We start from the raw sequence: 13,470 nt of genomic DNA, 5'->3' as shown, positions 1-13,470 counted from the left end.
AAATGTCAACAAAGTCTTATAAGAAAAGCAAAAGAACATTGAAATAGTTAACACAAAAATTATTTTCACAATGGTTAGTTTCTACTTACATTTATGATAGGCGATCTAAAACTGGCTGTGACATTTTTGAACTGGATAACGCCAAGTCGAAAAAGCATCCAAAAATACGTAATTATGGAATCCATTCAAAATTTCAAGATCTGAGAACCATTTTTTGAAATCACACTTGGGCCAAAAATGAGAAAAAAAATCAAAATTTAACCAAATTGATCTAAAAATGGTTCTAACCCGTTTAGAGCAGTTCTGGAGCCTCCAGAAAATTTTTTGAAACTTGAAATTTTTACAAAATTTTACACAATGAAGGTGGAAAGCAAAAATTTACTTTACTTAATACTTATACTCTAATTTAAACATTCTGAGTCGATTATGGATAGTTTCAAGCTGTTCTGGAGCCTCCAGCTACATGTGGGATATTCCAGATTTCCAAAAAATCGGTTTCTGTCAGTTCGACAATGCACTTAGGTACATATGTATTATTCTCTCCAGTCCAGTGATTTACGTATAAAAATTTAAAAAATATGTGGTTCCGAGTCGGCAGAAACCAATTTTGGAACAATTTATGTAAAACTAATTGGTCAAAAGGGTCATTAACATGCTCTGAATGGGGGTACCTGTACAGGTACCTATATTAAAGTTCATATTGACAGATTTTATGATATTTTTGAGGAACTGGAACTCCAAATAAAATATCTGGAGATTCCAAAATAGCCTAAAACTATCTCCAGTTGACTCTGCGTGTCAAAAATAGGGTGATACGTCAATTTTTTAGATTTCCAATTTATTTGTTGGGTAAAATTTTGTAAAAATTTCAACTCTTAAAGTTTTCTAGAGGCTCTAGAATTACTCAGAAACATTTGAAACCATGCTTAATCGATCTGGTGTGTCAAAAATAGGACACATAGTACATAGGTAAAGAATCTCAGCTTTCTGGGTCAATTTGGTAACATTTTGAATCGAAATAATATGGCCATAAATTCAATTTTCAAAAATTCGTCAAAAATCAAAAAATGCACTTCAGGATTTCAGTACGGAAAATTTTAACTAGTGATGCATTTTTCGTGCACTTTCGCTGTTGGTTTGCTCGGTCCGAAACATTTTCTTGACATTTTAACAGAATGTTTTTAAATAAGTAAGTAAGTAAGTAAGTATAGTTAGATATAAAAATTTTCAGTTTTAAAATAATAAATTTAGCATAGGTATGGTTACACGTATTCGAATAATATGACAGATTCAAGATGGGACACCCTGTATGAGCTGTATGCAAATCATGATTATAAAAAAATGATCTACGATATTAAAATGTCACACGAAAAATGGTGGTCTGCGTCGTAATGGGCTCATGAAGCTTAAACGTTTCTATATAAAATAATATTAAGGAACTCGAAGGTTATAGCCATTTTGAATTTATAAATAAGTAATTAAAATTTTAATCGCGTTTTTACACGGTTAATTAATATGGCATAAAGGAGGAGGAGAAGGAGGAGGGGGAGAAAGAGGGGAAGAGGCTCAGACCGAGCAAACCTGCTCTTTGTGAGAATTTAATAATCGATATAATTATCGAACGGTGATTACCGGCGTGATTACGTTTAAAAGAGGGCGAGTAAATTACCGGAGGGAAAGAGAGGGCAGGAAACCGGGGATGAAAATTTGATTGGATTCGGCGTATTGTTTCAATACCTAATATAAGGTGAATGTGAAACTGATGGGACCTAAATTGAAAATTCAATTAACCTACCTGGCTCTAAAAGTGTAATAAATTTCACCGGTCGAGTAATTTCTTTACATTTCTATAGATGTGTTAGATTTATTGGCGAATCAGCCGGGCAAGGTGGTACCTACTACGATGAGGAAGACGCGGACAAGGGTATAAAGATTTTTCAGGTCTGTGTGGAAAACATAATTACTCGATTAGGTATTTTTTCGAGTATTTTTTCCGTTCTTCTTTTGGTAAGCGCCGCGCGTACTGTAGCGACGCGGCGGCGGCGGTCGCGGCACTCTACACCCTGCGATGTAATTTTGATTTATTTCGAGTCATTTGGAGCGGAATTAAACTGACAATTGGCGAAGATTGTGCGGTTGCATGGAATTAGCTTTAATATTTATGTTAGCCGCGGTGCGAGGTGAGGTGACGCCGGCGCTAAATCAACTTCCAATTCGTCTCTTTTCTCGGTATATACGTATAACGGTATTCGGTGTGTAAGAGCAAAGAGACGATGGAGGGAAAAAAAGGCAAAAAGGAGCAGGATATGCTACAAGCTACATTTACGCTTCGTATGACTTGCTGCGCCGCAACAATGAGTAATTTTTGTTGCGGCGCCTAAAAGGCATACATAATTACGTCGATGTGTAGTCTCTATAAGAAAATATGGTCGCGAGTCTAATCGCGTTTAACTAGAATAATTCTTTGATATTCGTAACGCATGACAACGATTTAAATTCAAGTAATTTAATATTCATATCGTGTCCGACGCCATCTTTAATTCATCGACATTCGACATGTTCGAAGTCGACGACGACGACGACGATGAGAGACGTGGTGGCGATGGTCTCATATTATTCACTGTTAAACGAACACATCGTAGGTACTTCTGAGAATAAAAACAATGCAATGTCAATGCGATACAGACAGCCTAGTTATAGGTATAGGTATACCTTTACTTTTGTATGCAACAAAATATGGTAACCAATGAGACATCTTAAACGTAGGTACCTGTAATGATACCTAGGTAGGTACTTGATGTAAAAAATTCCAATAATAAAATTGATGTAATTGTTCGAGAACAATGAGTTCTTATATTTTTTTTTCCTTTTTCTCGTCGTCGAGTTCTTTTATCGAATGGGTATTATATTGTTTGAGAGGTTCCCATAATTTTTCATTCGTTACGGACGTGTGTTTTGAGGTGAAATTGACCCGTGAGATGGGGGTGGAAGGATGTCAGGTGGGTAAAGTATGACTTATGGGAGGTCAGCTTATGTGTTTTACAATTTATTCGACGAATAGAGTGTAAGAATTAAGGGGGAGGGGGAGGTAAAGGGGATCAAAATATACTACTCTAGATCTAAAAATTTAGTTTCAAAATGGTTTGGTGAGCAAAATAAACCAATAGTTTGAACGATAAGTACAGTTCCTGTGTTGTCAGAAATGACAATTCTGGTATTCTGACAAATGTATCGTTGGAATTTCTTCAATTTTTGAAATTATTGCGGGCTGATCTTTGATTAAAAGTCAATAAAACTCGTCGTAATTCAGATTTTTTTTTCAAAAATGATTAAAAACTAGGTAGGTAGTTTTTTTCAAGCTGAAACAAAAAACAGGAAATACCTACTCAGAAAAAAGCAATCGCTTTTTAGTATTTTTTCTAAAACTTTCAAATTCCACATTTCAGTTTTTTGAAACCTTAAAGCTAAAAACAAAGTTTCACTCAAATTTCTAAATTTTTTAAAATCTTCATTTTTTTTTAAATATCAGAAAACTCAAGTTTTTGAACTGAAAATAAAATGGAGTCACGTCGTTAACTTCCCAAAGACGAAAAAATTCCAAAAAAAGTAGAATATAAAAAAATTGCTACTTATTAACACTTCTAAATTTATGTGTAAAAATTCTTCTGAATAAAAATTTTAAGAAGCTGATAATATTTTTCGAAAAAAATTCAATTCTTGCGAAGAGTAGAGTTTATTTAGAAAAATCTCCTTTTCAACATAAAAAAACCTTCCTCGGTCTCTCAAATGAATACTGATCGGAGTGGAAGTACTTTTTCTTTTTAAAAAAGGGCCCTTGTAGAAGCATTAATCGTGCATGTTCCAAAGTTGATATTCAAGGGTATAGTAGCTGTGCATTAGGTGTGGAAGTGTTATTGATAAGAAATAAACATTGTCCAATTAAGCATTGAAAAGTCGAGCGAAGAATTGGAGAGGAAATATAAAGATGTGCTCCATGAGTGGTCCAATTTTCAATTTTGAAAAAACTCAAGGGCTTAGTATTTCAAAATTATAGGCTGTTTTACATCATCGCAGTCACAAAATGTGAAATTACATGAGGAGAGTAGAGAGTAGAGTAATTTTCACCATAAAATTCTGTTGATGATGGCAAATTCTGAGCAAAATGTCAAAAATTGACGGATTTCATCGGATTTTGGGCGACCCCCCCCCCAAAAAAAAACATTTTCGTTCAATTTTTTACTAGTTTGGATCTTTTTTTTGCCTCAGTCTCCTGCAACGAAGTCCGCCTCAGTGCCACAAAAATTTTGAAGATTTAAAAGCTGAACCTCTGAAAAAGTTTTGAATTTATTTAAAATTTTACCGACAGATTTCTTTTTATTAGTTAGGTACCACTTTTCTATGCCCAGACATTTCAAATTCTGTAAATTGGGTTTTCGCTTTAGTACTGAGCACCTCTGGTACTGATACTGTTGAAAAAAAAAATCAAAAAAATTGTGATGATACATTTTTGTAGGTACTTAGGTACAATTTTCAATTTTTGTGCTAGAACTGTTCTAAATGAGCATTTTTCAAGAAGAAAAAAGTTCTTTGATCCCTCAAGGCTCAAACAATGTTGCATATGTTGCAATGTTGGCCTTTCTGCAGAAGAATTCTGACACAGAAATTGATTTTTTTTTAAAAAAAACCACAAGAAGTACCCAATAAAAAAAGTGACTTGAAATTTTCAATTTCCGTTATAAAACTGTCATGAATAACCATTTATTTTAAAGAAAATCTTCTCGCCGTCTTGCATATGTAATGCTCCTCTTCCACATACGTATTAGAGCCTCCTCTCTTGGAAAAAAATCAAAGAATTAAATTGGAAAAATGAAAATAGAAGGAGAGTTAATGAAAATTTTTGAAAAATTATCAATTTTTGAGTCAGAATTTTAAAAATAGGCCCACCTCTTTTCCGAGGAAAATTTTCTCCCAGTTCTCTAAGCACAATTGATCTCTCTGTGCAAATACTCTCTAAATCAAAAAAATAAATAAAATAAAATGAAAGAAAAGGCGATGATGATTTTTAAACTTTGAGGGGGCCGGCGCTATTTTTTAGGACTTGATCAGGCCGTTGAGAATCATCTTCACACGAAATTCGACTACTTTAGTAAGTAAAAGCATAAAAAAAAGCCGCAGCAGTCTGCCCCTACGTAAGAGTCAAATTTTCGTACAAGGCACTTTGTTGGCTTTTTAAACACAATGGTGATGTTTATCAGTTGAAAACATTCAAATAAAATGGTGACATGATGAGTGTTTTCAAACATATGAAATTACAGCTCCGCTGCAATACTTTCCTACTGTTTGGTTTTATATTCACAAGCAGAATGTTCTTTTTTGGCATGTTCGTGGGGAGAGTCCTATCAGGTTTTCCCACCTTAAATGGGGTGGGAATGACCTAGGAAGCTGAAATTTGGATATGTTGTTTACAATGGCGTTACTCATCAGTGGTATGAATTTGGACTATTTTCATCAATTTGGAGCCAATTATCCTTCTCCGAAAAAATGACCTTTCTGTAATTTTCAACTTTGACCCTCCAAACTGCAGGGGTCAATTTTAGCACCCAAAAGAACCCCATTCCCCAAGTTTGACTTTATTTGATCGATTAGAACCGGTTCCAGGTCATAAAATGTAAAAATCACCATCGTGCTGAAACTTATAGATAAATTAAAAACTACTGCAGGCCTACCGCAAATAGCCCATTTTTTTTACAAAAATTTGACTAATGAAGATTCAAAATAATAACCCACTTGACCCTGTGGAGTGGATACTCAAAGGCAGCTCCCAAAATGAAATCAGCTGCTCAAACAAATGATTAAAAATTTGACCGTGATTTAAATTCTCTAATATGTATAGCTCACAAATTGCTTGAATTTATGAAAAAATCGAATGGAGAGTTATGACATTTTTTTCTCTTCGTTTTTTGGTGAAATATATACTTGATTAGTTATTCTCAAAAATTGAATGAAAAGATGGAGGCGATCTAATTTTTTATCGGTAACAATAGTTTCAAGTTGAGCTTTCCGATTTGAATCCTAAGGATATCATACGTAGTTTTTAGGATGGATCGCCCCAAACAAAGTCGGCGGATTTTGACCGAATTCAGCAGCGAAGATCTTCATTGAGTTATAAATTAAGTTACCCAGAAAAAATTTCAGCCTCCTAGGTGTCTCTGGAAGGGAGATACGAGGCCTAAAAGAAAAGGCATGGAAAAAGATTTTTGAATTTGCAGAGGGAAACGTCCTGTTTCTGGCTTGAAACAAATATTGTGCCATATGTAGGCATTGACGACACTTGATAGGACACTCTGTAGTCTGTATACACCTGAATATGAAATAAAACCTACACCTACCTACTCCAGAAATTAATTTCAAACGTCTCGAGTCACCTGACTTGATTAAATGGCGAAAAAAAAATTCATACGTGTCTAATGCTCATAATATATTATCTAGCGTAGATATTCATATGTGGCCACTTTTGATAGAGATATTATCAATCTTAAACAGTCTTATACACATACGAGACCCTATACATATAAGTCTTCCAGCAAACGTCAAATTTATTATCCCATCTCGATAACTGCATATTTTCGCCAACTATTTCGATTGGAAAATTTCACGATGGTCTGGTTTCAGCTCGGTGCAGGTTTTCTATCGTATCGTAAATAACCCGAAGCAGTGTTGTCTAAAGGATGTTTGAAAATTTGCTCATTAAATTTATTATTCTAATAGCATACGTAGGTATAGGTAATATGGACTAATGGGTGTACACTACACACATGTGTGTAGCCTAAGTGTATGTTATCGTGCCATCGTTCCTAACACCTTAATCAACTAACCACCAGATCGCGTTTTGGTTAAATTACAGGTAATTAAGATGATCGAATTCCAAATTTCATATTACCGAAGGAGGAACTTTGGGTGAAAGAGGGGAGGTAGAAAGAATTGCAGTTTACAATTTTTCGAGATTTTTCCTATAAAATGATTTACTTAAGCCCAAAATCATCTTAAACTTGAAAAATAAATCACACCAGAACCTCGATCTGATTTCAACAGAATTTGATGATTTTTGGAAAACCTTCATAACCAAAATTTCAGCTTCCCAAATTCATCACAAAGAGCTAGGTACTCTTGGTTTAGAAAAATTGTTGCATATTAAGGATGGTGGGGGGGGGGTTTAAAATGGTCTATTTAAAATTCAAATTTCTTGTAGGTATTTTTAATCCTAGAAAAAGGGCGGGAAAATGAAGAAGTAACGGGGTTGCATGTCTCAGGTAGGTACATTTTTTGAGTAATGGCATCAGACAAAAGTAGCCCAATATGTTCTGCATGTTGCAGAGTTGACTTTGAGGTGTGCAGCAAGTTGCATATGCGGAGCTTACAACAATGTAGCTCGTTTTAATCCGTTCGGATATAATTAATTAATACAATTGTTGTTGGTATTCCGAGTTCACATAATAAGGTGTTGTTTCTGTTGTTGTAGCTGCTGTTGCATCTTGTTGTATGGTATATGCGGAGGTTGCGTGCCGGTATGCGTATATTTTTAAACGCCTTATGTGTATTAAGTTACATTTAAATGGAAACCTGGCTCTAGATGTTTTCTATAACAACGTTAAAATTCTAGCTAAGTAGGGTTTTCTTTCTTTCTTTTTTAAACTGGTAATTCTCACGGTAAAATTGCATGCGCGAAACGTTGTATGTGTACTACCTAGGTAAGGTATGTAGTACTTCAAATATACACGTAAATATACAATGTTGGTCGAATATACGCTTGTCAATTCAAGATTTAATGATAGGGGCGCCATTGCACACAGAACCAAGAACAGTTTAAACGTATTTAAAACTAAAAGAATTCTACTTTTTAATAACCTGAAAATTATTAGTTTGTTGGAGATTTTTTTTTTCTTATATACTTTGCACTGGTAGATACTTTTTTTTTGGGTACTATGATGATCCGCATGAACATCACTCGGAAACAACGTTGCGATCTTCGTTCCGAATTTCGCTGCGGTCTGGTTAGGTAAATTAAAATTAACCACCGTATACTATTAATGAAGCGTTGCCGTTTGGTTGTCCGAAAAAAAAAGTAATTCATTTGGGTTAAATTTTATACTGCATGTGTACTAATTAAATAGAAGAACGTGTTGCTGAGTAGACTCGATTTCCGAATCCGCTCGGTGAAGTATCTGTATCGAAATTATGGTAATAGGTGCAGATTCCTTCATGAGTTCCATATTAAGTTCCAACGTTTTTAAAGTTAATTATACCCGTCAGTTTTGTAGTTTTTCACAATTTTTAATACCGTTTAGTTAAGAAGGTAACGTTTCGGTCAGTTTATTTTAGAAAATCCAGAATCGAGCTGCTTGGGTAGGTACCTATACTTGAGCTAATGATTACCAGAGTGTTCTGACTTCTGGTGTGTTGAAAATGGAAAAAATAAACTTCAGATTTGAAAATTATATTCTACGAGGATTTTTCGATGCCCTCTTTTTTTTTAACGTAGATAAATTGAAAAGGCCAATTTTGGTTTTACCAGAAGTCGAGTATAATGTGAGTATCAGACAGATTTTTAACCGCAAAGGAACATTGTGTCGTGCGTACGTGTATACGTGTGAGACAGCAATCGTTAAACACAACTCGCAGTATAATTGTATTTTGTATTTTACAACGTAAACCTATAAGCTATAGGTACGAGTATATAGGTAGTCTACATTTCGAAGAGCAGAGTGACTGGTGATGGCGTACATATTGAAAAAGCTGATGCACGCCAACACTACTCGCATAATATATATTTCTAAAATTTAGATATTCTATAGGTAGAGTTACAATACCTCGTGTACTGTTTGTAGCGTATGTATATGTAGATATTGTAGGTAGTAGGTTATATTATGAACTCTGAACAAGCGTAACCAATAAAATAATAATGAGTTCCTAAAATGAATAGTTTATAAATGGAGTATGGCTATCGTTTGATTGAGCCACGTATAGCTTACTATAGCAGGCATGGCCACACTATTCGAGTCGTCATCGCGACCGATGTTTTGCGACAAGGAGCTGTATGCTTGCTTTAGTTACTAGAAGTGAGAAATTTCTTCGAAGAGGGTGAAAATAGAGGAAATTTCCATGAGTGATGAAAGACTGAAGTTTTACAGGGTTTGATACTCGATAGGAATTCGAGCATTTAGGTTTCCCCTGTTTATGGGTAGTATTTGGGTGAAAAAAATGATCGAGGATTTTGATCAAATTCGGTGGAGACATTAATTTTGAGTTGAAAGTCACTGGATCGGAAAAAATTTCATTTCCAGAGGTGTTTTTTCTAAAATATTTTGCACTAGTAATGTGTAAACATCAAGAGATAGGTATGGTTTCTAAAACTGGGAAAATATATTTTGGAATACATACCATACCTAAGTAGTTCCAGTTTCAAAAAGTCGAGAAAAATACAACAAAAAAAACATTATTTTTTTGTTGGCAATAATTTTTTCGAAAATCCTCCTCCCCCCAGGGCACCTCCGAAGCTAAACAATTTTTTGAGTAGTTTTCAACTCAAAATGATGGTATCCACTGAATTTGGTAAAACCGGCCCTCCTTACTCAACATGGCCACATGTCCCCCTTCAAAAATAATGAAAATCGCACTCAGAGTAATTCTTTTTATTGCTCAACAAAAATAAAATTAATGCTACAATAGATAGTTTTCATTTTTTTTGACTTTAATTTCAATTTTTTGGATTTTTTTTTGAATATTATTCAGAGATTTTAAAACAAATTTCGTGTAGAGCTTTAGCCCTAAATCGTAGATCCATCAAAGATAATTTTTTATTTGAATTAAGTTTAAAATTTAAAAACAATTTCCAGCATTAAAGTTAAGTACTTAATTTTGTCATTCTGAAGCTATTTTTAAAGTAAAAAGTTACGAGTGAAAAAAAATATAGAAAAAAAAAATGATTCATTTGAATCATCGGAATAATACGAGTAAATTAGGTATTAAAATTTCTTCATTTAGGTACGTATGAGTGATATAGGTACTCACTCATTTCATCCTAGCATCATTAATTATTTAGAGGAGAAAATTTATGAATTTCGTTTCTTTTATTTGTTGCAAAATTTCTTTAAAATGCTCTTTCATTTAGACAAATATGTGGGTTATTATAAGCTCAGAATAAGCTAATCCCTTCTTAATTGGAGTGCTATTTATTTCATTGCAAAAATTTATCAAACTTTTTTAAAAATTTTACTGCCTTTCATATTTTGAAAAAATAATTAGGTAGGTAGGTACGAGTATTTAAAATAAAATGTAGAAGACTGAAAACATTTCAGATTTCAATTCATCTTTTGTAGAATAATTTTTTTCAAAAATTCATAATTTGCTGTGAAAAATATTTTCAAAAAAGTTCGACTTTCTAACCACGCACCGCCTCAAAGGCTGGTCTTCGAATTATTTTCAACAAACTCTTCCTCTCTCTCCAAAAAAAGATTTTGTAATTTAAAAATTTTCACCAAGAACATGAAAAAAAAACTTGAATTGAAACATTTTTCAAATAAAAATTTAAAAAAAGTAAAAATCACTTCAACTGGATTCTGTACTCACTTTAAATATGTAATTTGTATTAAAATATTCAATTATTAAAATTTTGGAAAAAGAAAAGATGTAAAATCAAGAAAAAGTATTTAGTATTTTAAAAACATGATTTTTTTAAATAATGGGCGAAGGAGTAATGTGAAATAGGTATGTACCTACTTGGAGCTTTTTAAATTGAATTGGAACATTTTTAAAATAAAACTTTTAAAAAAGGAAAAATCACTTCAACTGGATTCTGTGCTTGCCTTAAATGCATTCAATTATTGAAATTTTAGAAAAAGAAAAGATGGAAAATCAAGAAAAAGTATTTTAAAAACACGATTTTTTCAAAATAAAGGAAGTGGTGTTAAATATGTAGAGCTTTTTAAATTCAACTTATAGAGGAATAAATTTGAAAATTGAAGCTGGTAAAAAACAAAAATTAATAGGTACCTATATCACGTTTTCGTTTGTTATTAATAATTTAAATTTTCAACTCTGAAAATTTCGAATTATTTCAAATTAGTGATGGTGAATTTTTCAAACACACCAAAAAACACACCTTTCTGCATTTCAACTTCAACATAAATAATCGAACGCAGGCCCTTAATCTTTTGTTTTTTGTTTTCAGATTCATTCATCGTCCAATCAATAAACATAGATTTCAAAAAAAAAAAAAAAAAAAAAACAATTTACCTACAAGAAGGTGCGTTTGAACTATGTACGAGTACGAACGATAAAACACACCTCACGTCTGGAAGTGGATGGAACTGCGGTATAATAATCATCAAAAATAATATTTCAACCCTTCAATAACCCTTTACCGAAGACACCTTTAATGCAAATACCCTTTCTCTCCCTCTCTTCTCAACTATTCCCAATACCTGTTCAATGAGCCAGGCATATACAGAGCTAGAGCATATAAGGAGAAAAAACAAGCGTGCAAATCGCACAAGCACAGCGGAGTTTAAAAATAAACAGTAATTTAGAAAAATTGACAGTTGTAAATGGGGATCTGGAACGTCGCTGGGTGGTCGAATATCGTCGTAACTCATCGGTAACTTAATTTCGCGCGTATCGAAATCATCAAGGGAGCCGCACACACGACCGAAAAACTCGGCGGGTTGCCTTGTGCTGCAGGTTTTTCACGCGTTTTTAAATTCACAATTAGAAATGGGTATGGGCATGGGCATGGGCATGACGATGGGTACTACCATTTCGATCAACACTTGCATATTGTACAAAGCACTCGAATGTACGAATTTATTCGTTGGTTTGAATAATTATAACGACCGATGAACGGTTTAATTATTCGAGCTTTTTGTCATTAAATACTACGAGTTAAATTTGATAGAATTTCGTAAGTATCAACTTTACCAATGAAGGGATAGATATGATGTGCCATGCCGTTCTGTCGAGCAGGTGAGGAATATTATGAGATAAGGTGTTCTTAAGCACCTAAGTAGATAGGTACCTGTAATAATGCGGTTGGTGTGAATGAAGTTTCCAGTGTGATTGTTTCTTTATCAGGATTGAATATTCAAATGTGTATTCGAATAACAGATGGGAAATGGAACGAAAATTATTCCTCGATAGACTATCCGGGCTTTTTTCAAAAAACTGGCCTTGAATAAGGTTCTTATCGCTGAGAAAACATCTGCTAGTTTTTTTTTTTTTTTTTTTTGGTAATTTTCAACGATGATAAAAACAAGCCGATGTAGGTACAAGTTGAGGCGACAAAAGAGGTAAAAATTTCAACGGATTGTGGAAAATTTTACTAAAAAATTATTCGAGAATGTGATGAAAAAAATGTTAGGAAAATGATTTGGAAAAACTAAAAAGTGCAACTGACAGTTCAAAAAATGTGAGGAGAAAACAATAAAATATTTTCCCTTTTTTAGGTTTAAAAGGTTGCCTATATACATAATTTTCAGGAGCTGTGATGAAAGTATGTAAACTTGGCCTATAAAGAATAATATATTGTAAGAAACTAAAATCAAATTTTATCGAGACGAAGCTCTTTTCATCCTAATCATATAAATGCCACACAATTGAAACAAATCAATTAAAACATAATTACTAATTCAAAACAAAAATACTGAAAGTATAGCACAAAAAAAAATCGTACCTGGATTAAAACATTTCCAGAAGTATATTGAGAATGCACACTCATCGCTTTAAACGTAAAAAACGTAGAAAATTGAGAAAGAAAGGCGAACCCCAATAGAAAATTGCGATCGTCGATCAGTTTTTTTTTTACAAATTTTGAATTTTAAATAGTGGAAACGTAAAATTCAAAACTCACGTTCAGTTCGTCAGTGTGTCTCTGATGCTTGATCCGAACGTGATCGCTCCGATTGACCGATTCTTCCATAAATTATTATAGTAACGAAATCGAAACCAAACCGTCATTCGAAAAACGCATTAACATTCGCACACATACACTATGCAAAGAGACCGAAAAAAAATGTGCATATAAATTATATTTTTTATCCTTTGTAATCCGTCAACTAAAATTTCTCGTTGGCGGTTAACACGTTTGGTTACACTTCGCACGGGCCAGCTCCACTCTCGAACGTGTACACAGTGTACATGATAATTATCTTCCCCTACGCTTCTTTCTATTTTCCTCTATATTTTATTTATTAAGGAGAATACGAGAAAATTACCGATAAGACCACCCATTTAATGACAGCTTGCGATTGTAATTCGATGGCCGATTAACGGCGCCATCTTTTGTGTAATTTTTAAATAAGTATCAACGGGTAGTTTATTAAAGAGAGCTGCTGCTGGAATTTCGATATTATTTTTACAAATTGGTCATTGATACCGATAAAAAAAACTGTCGTCGATTTAACCGCAATCAAGATATTA

General features: G+C 33.6%; 1 protein-coding gene across 2 annotated transcripts in view; it reads right to left on the bottom strand.

The window, feature by feature from the left end:
* Sp1 overlaps positions 1–13,165 on the bottom strand; it is a 105,508-nt gene extending 92,343 nt beyond the window's left edge. Inside the window, exon 1 of one of the 2 annotated variants that reach the window (XM_065360890.1) lies at positions 12,902–13,165. In XM_065360890.1, coding sequence (XP_065216962.1) covers positions 12,902–12,970 — 69 coding nt within the window. In that variant the 5' untranslated portion in view covers positions 12,971–13,165. The other variant, XM_065360891.1, reaches the window with a different exon arrangement.
* Between the last annotated feature and the right edge of the window lie 305 nt (positions 13,166–13,470).

The sequence above is a fragment of the Planococcus citri genome, chromosome 4, assembly GCF_950023065.1.
Source record: "Planococcus citri chromosome 4, ihPlaCitr1.1, whole genome shotgun sequence".
Taxonomy (NCBI): Eukaryota; Metazoa; Arthropoda; class Insecta; order Hemiptera; family Pseudococcidae; genus Planococcus; species Planococcus citri.
The sequence above is the reverse complement of the archived record's forward strand: the minus strand, read 5'-3'. Positions and strand labels throughout refer to the sequence as shown.